We start from the raw sequence: 22,948 nt of genomic DNA on the forward strand, positions 1-22,948 counted from the left end.
GGTTTAAAAAAAGGTTTTATTTCATAAAATTTGGTCCTCAAAATACAGGAAACAGTGTTTTTGACATTGAGATAAGCTAAAAAAAAAATTCAGTTCCTTTATTCCTCAGACCCCCTTAAAAGAATCACGACTGTTTCATTTACCATGCTAGGATGCCCCCTACGCTGTGAAAAAAACCTGGTGAGAACCCTGTAACTCATAACAACCTACAGGACAAGGCAAACTTCAAGTACGGGTGGGTTTGAACAACTAATCTGGGAACGACTGAACGAACAGGGAATAAGATATAAAGACAAAGGAACCAAGAGTTCAATAAAGTGGGTTGTATCAAAGAACCTATGATTGGGATAGTGAAATATTGAGTCAAAGGTTCCCATTAAGAATAGATCAATCAATACTTGGTGACAACTTTGTAATAATGGAAATCATAATATATACAGAACACTTATGTTTTGACTTTGTGAAAAAAGTAGGTTATTGAAATCTTGTTTCCTTGTCCATCTATACACCAGGTAAAATGGAGGAGAAGGAGGTAAAACTAGTGATGTAAAAAATAGAGTTTCATGTGAGCAGACTTCTTCAGTCAATGTTCCATTTTCCATCTGTATGTAGCAAACATTTCAACCCCATAGTTCCTGGTTTATTCATGTGCAAAACTGTAAACCACGGGTCACTCTGAACTTGGGAAGACACTGGGTATTCAGACTAGGTCATTCCGTGAACAATATTGACGAAAATTTGGAGGTATGTACTTTAGCTTAAAAAACAAACAGTCATTGCTTGAAGAAAATTTGAGGTTACAGCTCAAGCAGTAGCCTTTACATAATCAGACTTTAGAAAAAAAAACCAGTATCTTCCCAATGCAAAGTTTTTTTCTTAAAACATGAACTGAGACGTCTGAGAAGTTTTTGTTGTTCACCTTCCGCTGGTAGACCAGGATCCAGTCCGTGGTCTGGAACCATTTGTGGTTCTTGATGTCGTTGACGGCGTTCTTCAGGTTGCCGTAGCGCTTGGTCAGGTCCACCTGCAGCAGGTTCCGCAGTAGGTCCTTCAGGTCCGAGCTGAAGTGGGACGGGAAGCGAACCTGGGACCGAGAGACAAACATGTCGTTACTGTACAATAGAGGGACAGGTCTGAGCTGAAGTGGGACGGGAAGCGAACCTGGGACCGAGAGACAAACACATCGTTACTGTACAATAGAGGGACAGGTCCGAGCTGAAGTGGGACGGGAAGCGAACCTGGGAATCGAAAGAAGTAAATTGTTACTGTTTGCTTCAGGATTGTAGCCAGCACCCGTCCTTCCGTCGCAGCTTGCAGCTACAATTTTGCAGCTGGGGACGGAAAAACATTTTGCCCATTGCGTCCTCTGTGACGGACAAAAATTGATATGTAAAGATGTAACGAAATGTCTCCCTTGTGTAATTTTTAAACAAAACTGAAGCCATTGAACAGCTTAGTCTACTAGCAAAATGTACTCCTCAAAATGCAGAAAATAGGGTTTCAGAGGGACTAGATTTCAAAATTAACATATCCGGACCCCCCTAGGAAACTTTTGTGCCTTGGGTGCTTGATAGGATTCAGAATCGAGGGGACGGAAAATGATTTCAGGCTGGTTACAACCCTGGTTTGCTTGTATCCATCATCATCATTGTCACCAAGTCACCAAGCCAGCTGTTAAAAGGCTAGATTCAATTTGATAGGTTTGAATCCTAGTGTAGCATTCACACACTTCAGTTTGCACCTTGGGAGTGTATTGAGAAGCAAACCTGTTACTGTACAATCAAATTCAAAATACGGACTTGTTTTCAGCAGTTAACAGTAAAAAAAAACACAATGTTGTGCTTTAACACTAATTTGCATCCTAATACAAATCACCACAAAAAGGGAATATGACAAACAGGTGAAACACACCTGAAAAAGGCCACAGCAAGTAAATTGTATGGATGACATCAGCACGCTCAAATCTTGTAACAACGTTTATGGTGTGCATTTTGAAAATTTAGCAATCTTGTTTTTTTACCCATTTTTTTTCGCATTTTACCCATCTCATTATTTTTGCACTCTGTATAGGATGTCATCCATAAAATTTACTTGCTGTGGCCTAAACAAGAGCACCTATTTACGTTGTCATCCCAGAAAAAAGAAAAGGAACACTTACCTTCCCTGAAACAATCTTCTCGTAGATCTGGATGGGCTGGTCGGCAAAGAAGGGAGGATACCCGGCCGCCATTTCATACACCAGCACGCCCAGCGCCCACCAGTCTACTGCCTTGTTGTAGCCCTGAGGGAGGAAAAGGATTCTTTTATTTCACAGGGCTTGAAATACTTTTTTCTGCATACCTGCACTGGTGCAGGTAACATTGAAAATTACCTGCACCAGACAAATTTTACCTGCAACACTCTGAATTTAGGAAGTATGGATCAAACTAAAATTGTTCAGGAACAATTGCTATTTTTTCTCTTATACTTTATAGGTAGTAACATTCAATGCAGCTAATAACAATCCACATACACTTACATCATATGACATGTATGTATAAAACCCAGTTCATGGACCGGTGCAAGTTAGGTGCAGGTAGACACCAGAAATACCTGCACAGCTCCAATTTCACCTGCACTATAGTGCATATGCAGGTGGTATTTCGAGCCCTGTTTCAGCATTTTAAGTTACAGAACAGTCTACACTCAATGTCCTAAATATCGTGTACACAAAGTAGTTTTTAGTGCAAAGATAATAAGCTGCTAGGGGGCCAAAACACACACCACTTCTTCCTTATGTCATAAGCTATCTGCCACCAAGAAATCAAGACCATAGTATGTCCTGGTCAAAAGATCTAAAAAAAACCACAAAAGTTCTGCTGCAGTGACCTTTGTCTTATTACATTATCATTGCATACCAAATATCATCGTAATCCATCCAGAGGTTCTTGAGTTATGACAGGGTTCTACTACTTCTAGCCAGGATTTTATTTTACCGTAATGTGAATGGCATAGTAGGGAAGTGACCTATCAGGAGATTGGTGTGGAAGAGGGTTAAAAGTTGGTACTCTGTTAACATCACATGTAATTTGAAGGATTTTTTGGCTAGTTTTGAGGGTATATCATCATATGTCTTTGTTCAGAGAACAGAGAAATGATAGCAAAGCACCATTACACTAGCTAAAAATTAGCGTAGTGGCCCTTATCTAAGCGTAGTGCTAAAAAATTATAGCGTATTGGCTAGATAGCTAGCTAGAACCCTGTTATGCTGACTACAAAATTCCGGAAGACAGACACACACAGACACACACAAAACTATATCTCAATTATAACAAGGTAACCTACCTTGCTGAGGATAATCTCTGGGGCCAGGTACTCAGGTGTTCCACACAGCGTCCACGTTCTCCCTTTCACCCGCTTCGCAAACCCAAAATCTGTCACCTGAGACAAGAAAACAAATAGTTACCAATCAAGAAAAGATATCTGCTTTATATCACCAATGCCTATTGCTCCTTCAGTGCCTACTAAAGTCGTGGTACTGCTGCTTCATGAATTCAAAACATGAAAACAGAATCTGAGGGGTAACCTGTACCTTGATTCACTGTCCACTGTTGTTTTCTGTACTCCAGAAAGACTAACTACTTCATGGTGTATGATAGCTAATGGACTGAATAAAGTATCTAAGTGTGTAATACTATCCAAGATGCAAGTAAAACAAGTGCTTTTAAAAAAGCTGGCATTTTGCCAATGTTTGCGTGTGTGAACGTTTTTTTCTAGTTATTAGAATGTCATATAAATAGAACAGAGTAACTAAACCTGATATTGGCGCATGGAGAGATTCACATATGTGCCTGAATCTAGATCTAGACGCCACCTGTTAAAATTTGCGTGAACTGCAGCAAATTTCACTACACTGCCTGTTTTTGAGTGAGCTCTGTTGCGGGGCATTTTTAAGTTGTTTTTTTTTAATTTTTATTTCTATTCGGCAAAAAAACGAAGCGGCGAATCCGTTAACCAAAGAAATAAATTGGTGTGGCCAAATGGATGTAAAAATTAGTATTTTAATGGATGTAAAAAAGAAAAAAAAAAATCTACCTCCCCGGATTCGAACCGGGTGCATTGGTTTAGAATGCGTAAACTTTAACCACTGCGCCAGTGCGAACATGTTGGAAAAATGCTTGTTTTAACAGGCTTAGAAATGTTTGGCATGGATTGAACAGGTCCGTTCATCTCAACATCACTCCATCACAACGGCGACTATTCTGGCCTCAGAGCATTTTGCCGCTAAGGCGGCAAAATGCAAAAAAAGAGTTTACAGAGTTTACTTTCATCTGGACCTCTTACTAGCTCAAGTTTCACTTCAAGGTGTTCAAAAGAAGAAGTATAACTGGTAATATTTCTAAGTGATGTCAATAATATCTAACCATTGCTGACTTGTCTTGAATTTTTGATGATCGTTATTAGCTAGATTAATGGCCTTCATGAATATTCCATCCCATCATGACCAAATGACATTTATAACTACATGCACTATCAATTATATCTGAGACGATGGCGCAATGAACATCCAGGACTTGAAATACTTTTGTAGGTTTACGAATATAAAGACATCAAAGTATACTAACATACACCATATTCTTGAAATCGAAATGTTGGAAAAATAATAGAATGTCTGACAAAGTACTCGTTAAGAATTTGAAGTTGGAATTCAGGTTCATTCAATGCTCCAAAACTGTACATGGTGCACCCAAATATTTTTTGATGCACCCAATTTTTTTAGGTTGGGTGAACCAGTGCACCTTATCCCAAAAATAAATTTTGAGCCCTGAACAAACCTAACCACAAAGCCACCGGGCCACAAGTTACGGCCTGTCATGTTCTAACCAAGTCTGGAAAAAAACTGCACCCTACTATGATTTTATCAGCATATATGTCAGTCACCTTATGGTCCTTAAAATATATGAATCCCCATATGCCAAAAATTGTGTTCTGCTACCATAAGTTACGGCCTGTCGTGCTCTCACCTAATCTCCAAGCAGATTCTACAATGGCAAAAAGATACTACCAAACTGGCCAAGGAGTGTAGTCAGCCAAAAGGTGTCCATTTGCTTTGTAGTGAAACACACTCCTAGGCCGGCTTCAGTCTCACCTTGAGGTAGCCCAGCTGGTCTATAAGTAAGTTCTCTGGCTTCAAGTCCCTGTAGATGATGTCCAAGGAATGCAGGTACTCGAACGTCAGCACAATCTGGGCTGCATAGAACCTGGAGTGCTGCTCACTGTACAGACATATAATAATATCTGGTTAACAGGATTGGACGAGTCCACTAGCCCGATTGTCCCGGACAAGTGAAAGTGTCTATAAGGCAAGTGAATGTCCTTCCCCACTAGTCCGATCGGGCAAGTAAGATTTTTCCATGAGATTTTTAAATACATGTTGCTTATCACAGTTACCGCATCAAGCATTGGTCAACACAGAAAAATCAAGCCAATAATAAAAGAATTCCATTGCTGCACGTGAAAATACATAGTGAAAAATGTTAGTTAAATTTGTGGGAAAGCAGAAAGCTGGTTCGGGCAAGTACATTTTGCATGTACTTGCCCGATAGGACAAGTGAATTTTAGAAAACTTGTTTAAACCTGGTTAAGGTTAAAAAAAAAAAAAAGCCAGAAAAAGGTTACAAACTATGAGCTAGAACTTAGATTTATCGTTAGGTCAAAACGTCAGCACGATCTGGGCTGCATAGAACCTGGAGTGCTGCTCACTGTATGGGCATATTATAATTCAATTTAATTTAATCTAATTTATTTATTTGCAAATTCATGCTCGAAGGCTAATGGCAAGGGTACAGACAGTAAAAAGTAAGAAGTGTCTATTCTATACAGCTATCTATACAAATGATTCTACATTGTTTACTGGGAGGTTTGACTTCTTCTTTGAAAAGTCCCACGTCTTTAATGACTAGTGGGTTCTGTGATTTTAACAGGAATATAATAATCTTTATTGCAACTTCATGCCCAACAGCTGATTACAGACTAAGTGCAGTAGTGGTATACATAATTGTATACTTTCTCACTCACTCACTCATTGTATACTTTACAGAGAAGGAAAATGAGAACTATAGATAAATCAAAAGAGAAATAACGTCTAATCTAAAATCTATAATAAGATTTGTTTAGGCCACGCCAGTTTTATTTGTTGCATCTCGGATTCTGCTGTCCTATTTTTTCCAATTTGAACAACAACAAAAAACGCCACACCTCCCGTGGGCAAATTTTCACTGCCTCTCCTGATTTAGTTAGGTTAAAACGTCAACAACGTCTGGGCTGCATGAAACCTAGAGTACTGCTCACTGTACAGACACAACTAGCAAAGTCTGGTTAGGATCTCAACGGTAACTTTTAATTCGGAAAGACAGTATAGCATAGCTCCATCACCCTAAGGTCTGATTAAGGTTAGGTGAAAAAAGCCATAACAGAGAATAAGCAGCAGATTTTATTTCATAGGGCAGAACATGATGGAAAGCAGAGCCTATCATTCTTTTTCTGTCTGACTTCACTCTCCAAACCAAATGTATCATAATAACAGAATCGAATTACGCAGACACTTTCAAGGGCATAATACCTTTCTTTCTTTTTTTCCTTTGGCTAGGAAAGCACAGTGACATGTATACCTTTATCGTTATCATGATGTTATCATGAGTTATTACTCTGATACTGACCTGAATCTTCCTATCCGTCGTAAATGGGAGAACATCTCTCCACCCGGTACATACTCCAGCACCATGTAGAGATTGGAGTTGTCCTGAAGCATGGAAACAGCATGGATTATCAGTAGATATATTGGGCAAAATAAAACAAACACATACAAAATGTACACACACAATCTGAAAACACACACGCTCACACATCCCACCATACACACACACACACATACACACCAACAGACACACACTCACACACATTCTCCCACAAACACATGCGCGCATGCATACACAGACACACAATCAATCAATAATACATTAGCACATACATGCCAATACACACATACACACAAATGCATGCATGCACACACACACATTCAAACAAACCAACACACACATAGACTAAATACCTTACTGAAACATCTTAGATTATAATTATAACTGCTCTGGTATGAGAAAACGTCCAATTGACAACAAAAAAATGATTTCCCATCATGATATGACCACAGTTATCTCACCTTGAAGTGGAACTCTAAGCTAACAAGGAAGGGGAAGCTAATGGCCTGCAGGATTCGCTTCTCATTCAGCGTGTGCTCAACCTGCTTCAATTTTACAACCTGGGGAAAACAACAGGAGAGAAACATGTCAAAATCATTTGTGCCAGTCTTATCTTTGTCTTGTAGTAAGGCATGTCGTTTTGTAGCAGGATTCTCACTGTTGTTCAGGAACCATTGCTATATTTACCTTACAGGCGGTAACAGTCAATGAAGTGTATAACAATCCACATACACCTACATCATAGGACATCTATGTATAAAAAATCAGTACATGGACCAGTGCAGGTTAAGTACAGGTGGACACCAGAAATACCTGTACAGCTCCAATTTTCCATGCACTAACCCACATATGCAGGTGGTATTTCAAGCCCCGAATATTGTATGTCCACTTTACCTTCTGTTTGTCAAGTATCTTCATGGCGTAGAAGTTTTGCGTGGCTTTATGTTGCACCAACATGACGCGGCCGAACGACCCCGTTCCCAGCGTCTTCAGCCGGTCAAATTCATCCAGCGCCGCTGTGTTCTAAAGCCAAAAGAAATAACAGCATTGAGCTAAAAATCATAAACAAAGTCTTACAGTTCTTACAGCTTTTGTTTCTGGATAAATCTGATAAATCTGGAGAAGTACTGGACAACACCCCTCTTGTTGGGTGCTGTGCAGTTATTGCTGGCTCCTCTGGTGTTCAGTGGCCTTCTCCCTGAACTTGGCAGGTTCTGATATTGTGGTTACAGTGTAAAGCCGAGAAAATAACAGCATTGAGCAAAAAATCATAAATAAAGTCTTACAGTTCTTACAGGTTTTGTTTGTTTTGCATCAATCAAACTTAAACATAACGAACCAGTTTTGCACAGATGGTACAAGCTGCAGTTAGTTTAGTCTGTGCAACACAAACTCCGCTGTCCAGGGCTGTAACTGGCCCCTCCCCCCGGATGTTTGGCGGGCTGCTATAAGCGAGATTTAATCAGGCTGCAGTTAGCTGCGTAACACCGACTGTAGAGCTTGATCCATTTACAAAACAAATGAATTCAAAGTAGTTAATTTTCAGGACGTTGCCTTTGAATTTACAATGTTATCTGTATACATTTGTGTGTCAATATCATTGAACCACAACACACATAAGTCCTGTTATAGCAATGTTGGACTGAAATTTACACTGTCTACAATGTGCATGATTGTAATAGTACATCAATAACATGTGTCTTTGAAAAATCAATACATACATTGTAATAACATTAAAATAGTCTAGTGGCCAGAACGTAGTCAACTGTATTACTCATTTGTCTAGAAGATGGCTTGCACTGATATTACAGACAGACCTCTAACCCGATTATCAACAAAACAAGCCATTTTCTGCCTGACCTGGAAGGAAAGCCTTTTCATGTACATCAACAAGTCTGCTTGAGTGCTTACAAGTGTGTTAAAACCTCCATTCAACACCCCTCTTAAAAGAATCATAGAAAAAAAAAGAAGCTTTATAACATTCTAGGACAGCTTAGATCTGTGTGTTGATTATACCATATCAGGCATTGTATCAAAGTCCCTAAAATTTCTACAGTGAAAGATTTTCCCAAATGTTTACTCTACAAAATAGGCATGTAAATAATATCCATAATATCCTTTTGCAGTGAGCCACAATATATCCAGTTTAATGTTTCATTTTCTGTTTTCCTATCCCACGGGGACGCATGCATTGATTCACGTAAGCCTGCCAAAGCAAAAAAGCCCTCTAGGGCCCTTTAGTCTCCGTATGTTGTTCTAATCTCTCTTCTATTGTGAAAGAAAAGAACACATAAGTGGTGTGATAGAGGTATGACGTCACTGATGACATCATTTCCCAATTAGCCAATCAGGCGAGCCGTCAGGTGGTTACCCAAGGTCAATCAGTGGGAGTAGCACAAGGTTGTGTTCTCGCCCTGATCCGATTACGCTGCCTTTTGTCACTAACAATAAGGTAGTCCATGCTTTGGTTGAGCAATAACAAGTGCGTCAACAATGTCGCAGGCAGGGAAAAACACACAGAGCAAAGGACAGGCTCCAGTTTGAACAGGAAGTCAATGTTTCATGACAAAGTGCAAACATACTCCAAAAAGGTATCCAAATGACTTCCTGTATAAACACAAGACTTGGAGACTGTTGTTTCTATCAAAAACATTACAACTTAACAGCTTTAACAAATAAAACTTAAAGATTTTAGCTGTGACTTTGGCACTGTGAAGGCAACATAAACAACTACTATTTACATTTACAATGAACATGTCAATAACTAAGGGCCTTTTGATTTGATTACATAGATAACATCCGCACGCAATTTTCATCAGTTTCCAAATAAAAAATGTTTTCGACCATAGGGGACAATGTGAAAGAACAAAATGGAAGAATATATTGTTTAATTCACCATCTGTTTTGCATTTATTTAAACTTCCTGATCACTTAGATTTCATAACATGCAAATTTCTATATTGGCCAAAGCTTTTATTCGCAGGCTTGCATACATCTAGTCTGTGTAACACAAACTCTGCTGTCCAGGGCTAAACTAGCCCCTCCCCGCGGGGCCGGCGGATGTTGGGCGGGCTGCTATAAGCGGGATTTAATCAGGCTAGCTTGCATTAGTCTTGAGGTTTCCAGAGGATGTAATACAAATATAATCAAATCAACATGGCCTCATACTGTCTATCTACAATAGAAAATATCGCCAGATTTGGACAATCATTACACCATTACACTCCTCACCTGTGATGGACTCTCCCATTTCTTGGTGAAGTCTTCTTTGGCTTTTGCAAGGAACTCTTTCACTGTGGAACACAAGAGAAAAACACATCTTTATGTCGGTGCCAAGATTCATCCTCAACAAGGTATTATAGGAGACTTTCAGTAGAAACAGAGACAGTCATGCAAGTAGAAAATTCACCTTTGCAAGCAAGTTGCATATACAAGATGGTACAGGGCTGCAAGAAGGAAGGATTCAAATACATGGTAATAGAAGAAACTTTCAATCTTAAACGTATAGTTTTAAAATAAGGTCAGATATCTTCTTAAAATCAATTGTTAGAGCTCGTATTAAGGCATGTGCAATTGTCACATTTAGCCAGAGTAATCTTTTGATTTTTGTACTGATCAATCGATAATTAAGCAAATCAATCAATGATCTACTTGGATGATAAACTATTATTCTAAGCCATGTTAGCTTGAAACAAGTTAAAGCTGAATTGTGGCATTTTGAGTACAAATGATGACTGTGGATTGAAAATGTTGTTTATTTAAAGTCGAAAATTACTTTCCAAAAGTGCACAAGATTTGGAATGTTTCAAAAGCACTTTTTTCAAAGAAAATGTTGTATGTAAGTTTACAATAATTGTTATGAGATGTTCTAGATATGTCTGACAGCAAGATTACATTTCAGAGGGTGCTAACAGTAAAACAAAACAATCCTGTGCACTGGTATATTGTGACAAATGTGATGCATGTGAAGATGACAAACAAAAAAGAAAAACTTGCTGCACAGTGCCTGGAGGGGAAAGGGGGGTTTGCAGGGACACAGAAGCGCGGGGGAACATCATGCCGATGAAAAAAGCACTACAGTAGAGTCTTAAGTTAAACAGCATATAGCAAGGTAGCCCTACGCTTGGAAAAATGTGTGCGACGTACGAAATGTATGTACCGTTAAGATGTAGTAGTAGTAGTAGTACCAACAATTTGCGAATAGATTACAATACAATTATGATATATTTGGCTCTTCGGTTGATGTTTTTTTTTAGTGCATTTGGAAAATCATAAACACATACTAACCACTGTCTGAGTACGAGCCATCACCATGGCCTGTGGGACAATAGAACAAGTCGTGGCTAAGTTTGTGGCAAACACCAAGGTGAAAATCTAACCATACAATGCTTTACTGTCATATCATAACAATATGGTTTATTTCCCCAAATCGGGACAAAAAAGCTAGCACACTTTACATGGTGGTAAGATGCTGTCCAAAAACGTTAGTTACTAATTAAAGGCATGCATATAGCTGTTGGTGTACCTAAACTACAGACCTAAGCACTAGTTAAACTAGATGTTGATGACCAACAAATCGTGCGTGGGGAGGATGGGACGAAATGGTCACAGAAGGTGGGATGACAATGGTGAGGATTGGATTCGTAAAATTCTTGACTATCTACAGGAAAATCTACTAAAATGTAAGCTATCACAAAATTTGGCATTTGTGATTTTGTAGGGGAAAATGTAAAAATGTGTTGCAAAGAAAAAGGGGATCAGAGGACACTCATTTGACAACTCAAATGGCATGGTTTAAAAAAAGTCACTCTGTATAAGGCCCACCTGGCCATTGTGGACCATTTTTAGTGTCTTTTAGAGTGACCGTAGTATGACCAGCTTGGTGTCAATACTACTGACCACTTGTGCTAAGCCCTGTGAGTGTCACTTAATCTATATACACAGGTTTGACAGCATAATAACAAGTGGAGCACGTAGGCAACAGACTGCATACTTGGAAATCATCAGACTGTGCATAATTCTTCTCCAAGAATCATTGTCTGTCTGTGTTTTCAAGATGACTAAGCCCAATCTTCATAGATTAGAACAACATGGCGGCTGGAAACAACCACTCATAATGCAAGAACCACTACTGATGATGCAAGAAGGGGGAAAGGTGATCGAGCCTGGCCTGCTAATTTGCATATTTTGCACGCCCAGATTTTTTGTGTGCAAATGTTTCGCAGGCAAATTGCTCACGCGCAACAGACCCCATCGCAGACCACAAAACATTTATCCAAACTTACAAGACAATCCTGAAGCGTTTTGCTTAGCATCTTGGCATGTCCTTGTCTTTTCAGTTGTCAACAGTTTTCAAGTGCTAGCCCCTTCCCCCTTCAAGAAGAGGACGAAAATTCTATAATGTAACCTCCATTAACAAGTGTCTTGAAAAACAGTTTGTTTGTAAGGTCTTAAGTGCAGCGACCCCAGGTATATACAATTTAGATATGCAAGGGTGCTTTTTATATACACTGGGGGATGTTGTATTCCAGTTGTATTGTATTTCTGGGTGAAGGATATGTATGTGACCTTCGAATTACGTTGTAAATACTGTAGACGTTTCCTGTTAAATCACCGGAGTCAACGCCCCCCGTAGGGATACGTGAAAAAATGGTTTACAAATGCCACAGCTGACGGCTTCATTATATGTTTTGTTTGCCATTCCTGTGTTGCGTTTGTGTGTTTATGTCAAGGTGGTTGCTTGGTATTTTTCCCATATCAGTGGTCGTTGACCCAAGAATGTCGTCAGGAAAAGTACTTGTTTTGAAAGCTGTTTTGCCCTACAACTTTCACATTATGACAAATGTTGAATATAATGTAGTCATTCTGATCACACACATCTCAACTACATGTCGTTTTCTATCCTGTTGTGTTTTTTAATTTCTTTATACGTTTATTAACATCAACTTTGACATTATGAGAAATGTTGAATATAATGTAGTCATTCTGATCACACACATCTCAACTACATGTCGTTTTCTATCCTGTTGTGTTTTTAAATTTCTTTATACGTTTATTAACATCAACTTTGACATTATGAGAAATGTTGAATATAATGTAGTCATTCTGATCACACACATCTCAACTACATGTCGTTTTCTATCCTGTTGTGTTTTTAAATTTCTTTATACGTTTATTAACATCAACTTTGACATTATGAGAAATGTTGAATATAATGTAGTCATTCTGATCACACACATCTCAACTACATGTCACTTTCTATCCTGTTGTGTTTTTAAATTTCATTATACGTTTATTAACATCAACTTTGATATTTGAAATCTATGTTGGTTGAATATCCTTTAAGAAGTTACCATATTGGAAGCATCATAAATGAAAGACGCCCACAAAAAAATTTTGACAAGTTCTTTTTCTGTACCAAAAGTAAACATTATTACCAGTTTACATATTGATATAGATCTGAACTTTACCTTGATAAAAAAATCTGAAAATAAAAGCTACTTCTTGTCTTACCTTTAGAGATTTTCCCTATGGCTGGAACAAAAAAAGTAAAGTAAAAGAACTATTAAAGGGTGAAAAAATCCTTCACCAAAAAAAAAAAACAGGATAATAAAATATCAAGAAACACGATTGGATATTAAGAAATACCTATTTACAAGGTTGAACTTACCCTTACTTAGAATGTCTGACTTCTTTGCTGGGCAAGTGATCGAAAAGTAAAAAAAAAAATGTGTTTCAAAAAAGTTAAATCTCAAAAACAAAATACAAAAAAAAACCTCTCCAATTCTGAAAATTAAAAAAGATTGAAAAATAATCAAATTGAAGTGTTTGAATTTGTCCAAAACAACAACATTATGTTCAAAGAAAAGGTAGACAAAGAGGTGCCTGGAACACGTAAACAACAACGAACCTCATTACTCAGATTGGGTACCTACTGGCTGCAATATAGCACCAAGGTGAATAACAACAGTGATGTGTACAATGTAGGAGGTTAAGAGAACCATGGGCACCAAGCAAAAGTCAATAAATACACTATTGTATCGCCCACCTATAAGTTTCCTTGTATCCTAACAACATAGCTAATGTGAATATTATGAAAACAAAGCCATTAGAGCCATCTGAAATCAGATATCCCTACAAACATGTCACGAACATGTGTTTGGATTTCACTACAAAACGTGTTTCAAGACACAAACAGGTCAACTTGCCAGCCTGATGTGGACAAAGCGCTGTGTTTTTTCTACAAGCACTTGGTACTTCAGGAAAAATGCTTTGTAGCATCAGTGGAATGTAATAGCCTATTGAACATAACCGTTAAGCAGTTTCAAGTTCACGAAGACTTAATTTCAGAAGAAGAAAGAAGATGTTTGCAGTGTTTTGAAGTAAAATTGCCAAGAAAGAACTTCTTTGCTGTACCATGGGTTTGCTATAAAGACCAACTCGAAAACCCAAAAAAAAATAAAGCACTGTGATTTTGCGACTTAACTGTACACATGACAATTGTAAAGTGCCGTGTGCTATCGGGACATAGCTCTTCAAACAGACATCAAAGTAAGGATAAAACCTTTGCAGTTCCTCTTGGGAGAAATGCCTACTCGTAGCATCACTAGCATTATATAACTTCCTTTCAAAGATATCAAACCGCTTTCATCCCTTGTAAATAGACATGTGAAACTATCACTAGGGAATACGTTTCACCGTTAGGGGTGTACCGGTACAAATTATTTTTCCTTGTGAGACTGGTCTGGAATACCTGGACCTGAAAAAAATCAGCAGGCCGGATGTTGGACAGCTTAGAAAATGTTTTGAGGCTTACCGGCCCAAGAAAAGTAGAGGAGCGAAGTAGAGGAGAGTTGATGGTCGATTTTGCCTTTTTAAAAGTTTCTACAGTCAAACTTGGTCTTAGATAACATGTTTACATGAAGATAGGACTTTAAAAACGACAGTAGGATACGGATACTACATCAAAGTTTCGAACAGATTCCTTTGTAGAAAACTTGACATTGTTTTGAGTACTGCCCAATCACAAGTTTTCACAGACGATTAGGTCCATGTTCAGGGCTGGACCGGACCATAATCACCTGTACCTGAATTTTCTCCACTTGTACCCACCCTAGTTCACATTGTTCGCTGTTAAAACAGCCGTAACATCGCAATGCAACTCTGACACAGAACATGTTACCAGTTTGTGGTAACAGCTCACTGCAAAAACATAGAAACCCACTGCGTTTCACAGTACCGTACTACTGGGAAACAGCCAGACATCAAAATAAGGAAGGATGCTAAAAAATGCAAGTTCCTCCAGGGAGAGGCATCTGATATCTTATCTTCGAATCAAAGACATCACAGCACCCCTTCTGTGGGTCATTTTTAGACCTCTATCTTCACTTGTAAACATAAAAGTATGTTCTCTTCAGATCACTGGAGAGAATACAAGCAGCACACAATCACAAACGAAAGCCCCTTCAGAATCAATGGGCTCTTAAACTTTTGACGATGTTGTCAGCAGCAGGAGTTTCTATTCTAATCATACTTGAAGTCGAAGGTCAAGGTACAAAAAAATGCAAAAACATGATCTTTAGAACTTATTTTCAATACCTTGCAACAATAGCTAACAATGACTTTTACATTTAAAAAAAACAAACTTTTCCTCATCTACATTGGTGCATGATTATAAAACATCACGATTGTAGCTATTGCTGTCAATTGAAATTCCAATGCAGTAGTGTATGATTATATCCTACCAGTAACCTGTTTGAAATGAATGTTTTCAAAGTGCACTGGGTGGATACAGATAACATTGCTACCTGGCTAATTACAATCAATAATCTATTGCAGGAGTCCTCAAATATACAAAAAAGATTGTGACAAAGTTTTGTGACAAAAATGTCGACATTTCCTGCAATGTGTACCAAAACAAAAATCCTAGTGGCAGAAATCTTTATCACAAAAAAGGCTACTCTGTACACTAGGGGTGGGTACCGGATCGTACCGGTTCAAAACTGTTTTTTCTTGTTAGACTGGTCTGAAAAGACCGGACATGAAAAAAATCAGTGCACCAAATTATATCGGCAGGCGTCCACACCATTGGAGGTTCAACTGTCTAAAATAATAACGAGTGAAGTACAATTCAATCAATACAACCAAATTTGTATAATGTAGTCAAACGTAAAGAGCCAACGGGAGAGCTTAAACGGGATTTCCAAACGCCAGTGTTTTAGTATCGCCCATTCACAAGTTTTCAACAATCAGGTCTAGGTTCAAGTCCTGATCCTCTGCACCTGAACTGCATCTGTAGCTGAACTTTCTGTACGGGAATCAACCCCTACTGTGTACTAATGCCCGAACAAATACATGAATGTTAAAATATTTACCTACTCTGACTGATAACACGCAGGCCATAAGGCCATGCACAATTGGCAAATACTTGGAAACAATCTTTATTTGTACTACCTGAATAACCCCCGCCTTCGGCAAACTCTACCTGCACGACAAGAAAAGGCTACCACGATACATCGCGCATTTGATTCCAAATTACGCAGAATATATAAAGTCACTCCATGTCAAAGCAGGGTTTCTAGCCAGGACTTTATTTCAGCGTAATTGTAAAGGCAAAGCGACCAATCTGGGGGGTGGAGTGGAAGAGGGATCTTGGCCATTCCGCAGTGAGATTTTGAAAATGTTGGGTAAAAAGTTGGCATTGTAATTTTTTGTATGTAAGGGTACCTTTGAGGTGACTTAAATCTGTTAACATCCCATGTAATTTGAAGGACATTTTGGTCAGTTTGGAGTGGCATATCATCATTTTTCATATTTGAATTTTGATCAACTCAACAAGTAAATGTTCAAAACTACTAGTAGCGTAGTGGTCTTCATTTCATCATGGTTGTCACAAATTATAGCGTAGTGGCCCGTTACTCTAAAAATGCACTAGCTAGAACCCTGATGTATAAAGTCACTCCTTGTCCAAGTCCTAAGCTTGCATCTAAAAGATGAATGACCTCACAGAGCATACTTCAAAGGAACGGAATATTCTGACATTTGAGGAGAAAGGTCTTGTGTACCCCCGAGCTGCTTAATTAGCGCTACAACATGGCTACAATTACAGCCATAGAGTAGAAAGACTTGTTTTCCTACTTGTTGTCCTTTGAATAGGGAGTAACTCAATGATCACAAAATGTTTACTCCAATTTGCACATCAAGGTTGCATATTTTCTGTCTTTTTAAATATATGCTAGCAGTAGCTGATAGGTACAGACCAATATCTAATTCTGTGCTCAGAATGAGATATTTCTTAAGCTTTTTGGCCTTGTCTGTAGTCTACATAAATGTGTTATAATCCTTTGCAATGTTAACTCAAAGCTTGACCCTCAAAATCCTTTCTTTCTTGACCAATTTTCTATACACTAGCTTTAGGCGCATTGCTAACTGGATAAAACAAGGGGCCTTTATCTCCGCTTTGGCAGTTATCAATTTTTTCCAGAAATGTGGAATTCAGCTCAAGAAACACACATCAAACGTAGATGTTTGCTACATTCAATATTATGGTTTCAGATTGAGAAAGTATTGTTCATATTCATATTTATTTGCTAACAATGCTCACAAAGATTGAAAGAATCGGCTTAGCCTGAGATACTGTGTCAAAGTCAAGGTCCTTCCCACACCAGATGGTGCATAGGGCGGTGCCTATCTCCTTTTCAGTAGCCCTAGGCCACACAACTTTGTGCAATCACTGCAGCAGGGGCTAGTCCAGACAGGTAGTGGCGTGTGTTCCATACTTCCATACTCTTTCCTGAATGCTATATGCTAAGCAGAGAAAGCAGCATGTACCATTTCAAAAGTCTTTGGTATGACTCAGCCGGGGATCGAACTCACGACCTACCAAATGCAAGGTGGACACTCTACCCAGTTGGCAGTTGTTTTTATTAAAATTTAAACTAATGCATCCAAACACAAGATGGTTGCCAAAGTCATAATTTTCTCCAGAGCTATCCATAATAAAATATAAAGGATATAATTATCCAGTATGACTGAAGTTAGACATTAAGTCCTCTCTGGCCTACATTGCACTGCTTAACAATGTAATTAGAAGTAAACAGGTTTGCCTTAAAAATGTCACTGGCGAAAGGTAGTGAATACTACCTGAAACTTCTGACCGTTTCAAACTTCATATCCAGTTGCTTGAGTAACTGCTATTTGGTGAATGTAATTAAAGATGTGCATACAACACTTACTACTCTATCATCACGGCTCAACATTTAGCATTACCACGACATTTTATACCTTTACGTGATCAGAGAAAATCTAAGGAAGTCCAAAACATTGTTCACGCCACTGACAGTGTTTTTATATGGTGCTTTTTTGTGGTGGATTGAAACTATGTACTATTGTACAGATATATCTACAGAATAGCATGGTGATATGCAAAGAAAATGGTGAATAAGCAAAATGCAACTGCAAAGAAAAGGTTGCAGTGGAAAAGAAAGAAAGAAAAGGCAAGTTAAAAATGGTCACACTCACATGCAGTGGCTGGTCACATGGGAATGTGGCAGACATGTCAGAAAAACAAGATCATTAGAAGGGAAAAATGAATGGAAACATATCAACCTCGCATATTGTTTCATACCTATAGAATCATAATAAATCAACTTTCAATATCTATAAAATAGAGAAACAAAATGGCAAGTATTGTATCTGTATCAATACAATTCATTGTACCATTTAAAAAATATTACAGTTACCTTTTGAATTGAATTGATTAAAATACCACTAGAAAAAATCAAAACATAGGTCTAAATCGCTTCAACCACAATTTACAAAATTGGAACACAAAAATGACAGCCACGTTTTGTAGAGAATTACAGAAGCTAACTTCATATGATTTACATTTTGAATATTAATCTAAACCATAGTAAAATACATGTCTGGATTTAAAAAGACCTAGCATAACTCAGTCATTGCACATATCATTTACAACACTGTCAGATACTTTTCTCTTTTGCGTACAGGATGACAATGGGCATCATTTTTACATCATCTATCTCCGATGCCAGGCAATAAAAGATAACATGACGTATTAATGCACGCGTCTGACATTATCTAATATGTAAGCCCTTCTATTTAATTGGCGCCGCACAAAAACACCTGTCAGAGAGGCAGAGCTCCGTTTATCCTATCGCCACGGTTACCACATCCTCCCAGCTGCCAGCCCTGATCGGAAATTGCCCCGCTTGCGTCACACGACACAGTGTTAGCGTATCCATTACATACAGAGGGATAGCGCACATGTAAATAGGCAGGGTAGACACGCAACGTGCACGGTACGTGGACTCATCAAACGGGAACTTATCTTTCGCTTTACATAAACAACGGAAAGTGTTACACGCCACAGTGCTTCAACCATTTATTGTGTATGGAAAAGGCAACCAAACTTGTTTGCATTCATACCTTAGACCCCAACCTTGACAAAAGTTGAACCAACAACAAGCATTTTATGCAAAACAGTCGGCTCTGTATGTATACCAAAGAAATGCATGCTTTGGCATGCTAAATTTGCTTTACACGCAGAAAGGTCTGTGAATTCCTTATTCTGATGAAAAACACAGTTTGACCCTTTTTAAATACATAAAGGAATATTTAGTGATAGTATTGGCGATGAAATTAGTTTTCAATTCCTAAAAGGAAAGTGAACATAGCTACACTTTCACTCTATCTTTCGCCATTTCCTTTGTTATAAGTTATAAGTGTAACAATTTATTTAGTGGACTATTGATAGTAAGTATAACAGTACAAAAGAATTATGACTTGATAGAGTACACTAGCGACCACACCATGTGATTGGCTATTGACACACAACACAGCTGTGGACTTGGCAAGGACAATCAAACAACACTAGAAAAAAAAATTCTGCAACAATTCCGTTGTTCCTCTTTTCTGTGTGACTCAACTCAAGGTTTGGTTACATTCTAGTTCACATTCTTTGAAGTTTATATTGGTACTCCTTTTTAAAACTGGGTCTCTGAACTGCCAGCAAGTACAAGTTAAGGTAGAACATGATTTATCATACTAATCACATGTCTAACAAAACTGCTATTTTGAACAAGTAGAATTAAACCACTTTGAAGGGGTATGAGTTAGAAAATATCATCATTTTGACGTGGGAACTTATTATAAATGATACGGAAATTACACCTGTTTTAGATAATTTTTTCCCTGTTTTGTTTGGCCGGCATTCAAAATAAGTGCTTACAATAAAGTTACATGAAGTTATAGTAGTGATATGGGGTCAGTTTTGTTTATGCTAAACAGACTTTCTAAGTGGATCTGCAAGGTTCAAAATACAAAGATGCAACCTGCAATTTTCAGAATGTTATTTTTTTGACATTGCAGAAGAGAAAAATAACAACTTGCAGCAGTTTTGCACTCAGAAAAAAAAACAGGATTGGCATTATCAAACATATATTGTACACTGAAAATAGAATTTCGGTGAGTATTTCTCTATTTCGAGCCCAGAGTCCTGTGATTGGCAGCACTGGACCCATAATAAGTTTACTTACCAAAGTTATCGGCACCATGCGAAAATTGTCAGAATACCAACGCTAACACCACTCTGATGGTATCACATCACCACAACAAACAACACAAGTTGCCATGTATTGACAACAAACAGGCATATATCATAAAAATGAAGGGGTATTTTCACGAACGATATATTTAGATTCTAAGGTAAACATGTCATTGCAATTTGCATGAATCAAATAGTAAAATGCATATTCTAAAGAAATCCTTCAATTAGAAATTCTGTTTAATCCATGTGACTGGTCAGTTGATTTAAACTTAAAACATTTAAAGAAATAGACTTGATCTTTTGATTGGTCACATTATTTCTAAATTAGACATTATGAGATTAACTAAGGTCAAGGTCAAAATGTCATAAATAGTGGTCAAATATCATATTATAATTAAACAAAAATCTGACTGCTATCCGTGAATTTAAAATATCAATAAGATGTTATAACTATCCAATCTTTAAAACCAACTACGATAAATAAAATAAAAAATAATCAAACTTTCAAAGAAAATGTCCAGACGATTCCAACAGGTCATCTAAGTCAAGGTTCTGCCCCTTGTTGCTAAAAATAGAACAGAACGCGGATCGCCATATATAAATAAATCGCAACGTTCTTCACAAACTCTTGGCAAAGATCTACATAATTTCCTGAGTTTTGAACACTGTACAGGCCACACAAAAAAGTACGGTCGTATTTAGGAATGTTTTGACAGGGGTTGTCGTCCTGGGCGGAGCTGTATGTTTGGAAAAGTGCCTTATAAAAACCAGTGGATGGATGGGGAGGGGCGGGGAACGGGACAACAACATTCATATGCAAACCACAAACACGAGTGTACACAAACTGGGCGGTTTTGGCATGTGTGTGGCTACAACCAAACGATCAGCTGGGACAATACTGAGCAAAAACTGAGGGGAGCATGGAAAACCTAGAGGCAACATGCAACATGTCATCCTTTCCCAGAAATCGTCCCACGGCCATCCAACACACAACATGCTGATGGTGGGAGTTTGCTTAGCACAAACGACGCCATACCAGTGTCGGCGGGATCTCCCCTCCTGGCCGCGGCTGCATTTCCCATCGTCTGAGGCTACTGGATGAGCGGCCCGGGATCAGATCGTCGCGATCTTCGGATAATTTCGGCGAAAATTTTCAATGGAAAGTAACAAAATACCAGGTCCGATTCCTGCTGACTGGGATGTGCCGACAGCCAAACAAGCCGTGAGGAAAACCTAACTGCGCGGATCACTCCGCAATTCGTACTTCTAAAACAAGCCGAACAGATCAGAGCTAAATCATCACATCATACAAGTCTGGTTTTGTTTTGAATTTTGTGTCAATTCAACTACGCCAAGGACCTGATTTATTAGAAAATGTGTATATTGTTGAGAACTATGTTTTGTTCTGCGGAATAACACGTTTTTCCTACAGGTGAAACGCAAAAATGGCGGACAAGAGTATTATGGGATGGTTGCAGGTCTTGTCACGTGATCATACACATCCTGTTCGCTGATTGGTCAGCCGGTGTTCATTCACATTGGGGTGCCAAGAGGGCGTGCATCTATTTTAAGCACACACTTTTGTGTTTGGGCTTCTAAAAATAGCTCAAAAGCACACAAAGCAAAGTCTAATAGGCGCCTTTGTTCAAATGTATCGATAGTAACGCATAACACCAACAGGAACGACTAACATTGATGACTTTGGATATCGAGTTGTTGGCCTTTCGTTAAAAATTAAAAGTTGTTACGAAACAGTGAAATGATGTAATTACCCGTGTCAGTTAGTCTGTAAATAGGTCAATGAAGCGCGAGTTTGAAACAAAAGAATCAAACGTAACCAAGCAATTACTGGATAAGGAAATGACAGTATCAAATTTCCCTGAAGCAGCTTTAACTTTCTCTGTAAGTGATCCGACTTACAACAAGGGTCTTTACAAGGCCTCGTGTTTGAGGAGAGCCACGCCTTGAGCAAAAAGTAGGGGTGCTTCCTTATATAATGGGATCAAACACTTACGGTCCTGATTTACGCAGCTTTAAAATACATTGTACGCTTTACAAAATTGTGTTACGCCAAATTCAACCGAGCCGGTTGCGACCGAGCGAACAAAACTACAAGACTTGAAGACACAATTAATCGTGAAGGAATAGATAGATATGCTACTACTAAATTCAGTGTCACATAAGATTTAAAAAAAATACTTAATGGTCACCACGTAACAAGACCAAGGTGCATTCAAACAAAGAGCTTTAATCAAAGCTCATTGATTTAAAAGAAAGAAAGCTTCCCAAACGTTTAACCACGCTGTAGCCTCTCCCATGCTCCGCAGATTGCTGGTCATATAGCAGAAATTGGACAAATGGACCAGGAGTCAATAATAATATGCTATTCGAGTCGGCCATAGGAGTCCACGGGTCGTGTACTATTCACTCTATTTGTCCTATTTCTACTACACAGTGTATTTGACCAGCGATCAGCGGAGCCTTGTAGAGGCTACACACTTGCTATGTACAGTTGACAGAAGAGGGCCATGCAAAGTGCGCACAGATCGGACACTAGAACTAGTATACTTTCTACACTTTGATACAGTAGAAGCTGTTCTTCTTCAATTTCTTTAATTGTTTAATTGCACAGCCTATTGCCATC

The 22,948-nt window shown here is 38.5% G+C and overlaps 1 protein-coding gene across 1 annotated transcript in view; it reads right to left on the bottom strand.

The window, feature by feature from the left end:
- Positions 1-21,683, bottom strand: part of LOC118431338 (cAMP-dependent protein kinase catalytic subunit alpha-like) — a 28,099-nt gene extending 6,416 nt beyond the window's left edge. The window contains 13 exon segments of the mRNA XM_035842458.1: positions 920-1,084; positions 2,159-2,281; positions 3,325-3,420; positions 5,129-5,255; positions 6,699-6,781; positions 7,199-7,297; positions 7,632-7,760; positions 9,969-10,030; positions 11,025-11,054; positions 13,251-13,271; positions 13,408-13,434; positions 18,258-18,266; positions 21,341-21,683. Coding sequence (XP_035698351.1) covers positions 920-1,084; positions 2,159-2,281; positions 3,325-3,420; positions 5,129-5,255; positions 6,699-6,781; positions 7,199-7,297; positions 7,632-7,760; positions 9,969-10,030; positions 11,025-11,054; positions 13,251-13,271; positions 13,408-13,434; positions 18,258-18,266; positions 21,341-21,386 — 1,017 coding nt within the window. The 5' untranslated portion in view covers positions 21,387-21,683.
- Between the last annotated feature and the right edge of the window lie 1,265 nt (positions 21,684-22,948).

The sequence above is a fragment of the Branchiostoma floridae genome, chromosome 15 (genome assembly GCF_000003815.2).
Source record: "Branchiostoma floridae strain S238N-H82 chromosome 15, Bfl_VNyyK, whole genome shotgun sequence".
NCBI classification, from domain to species: domain Eukaryota; kingdom Metazoa; phylum Chordata; class Leptocardii; order Amphioxiformes; family Branchiostomatidae; genus Branchiostoma; species Branchiostoma floridae.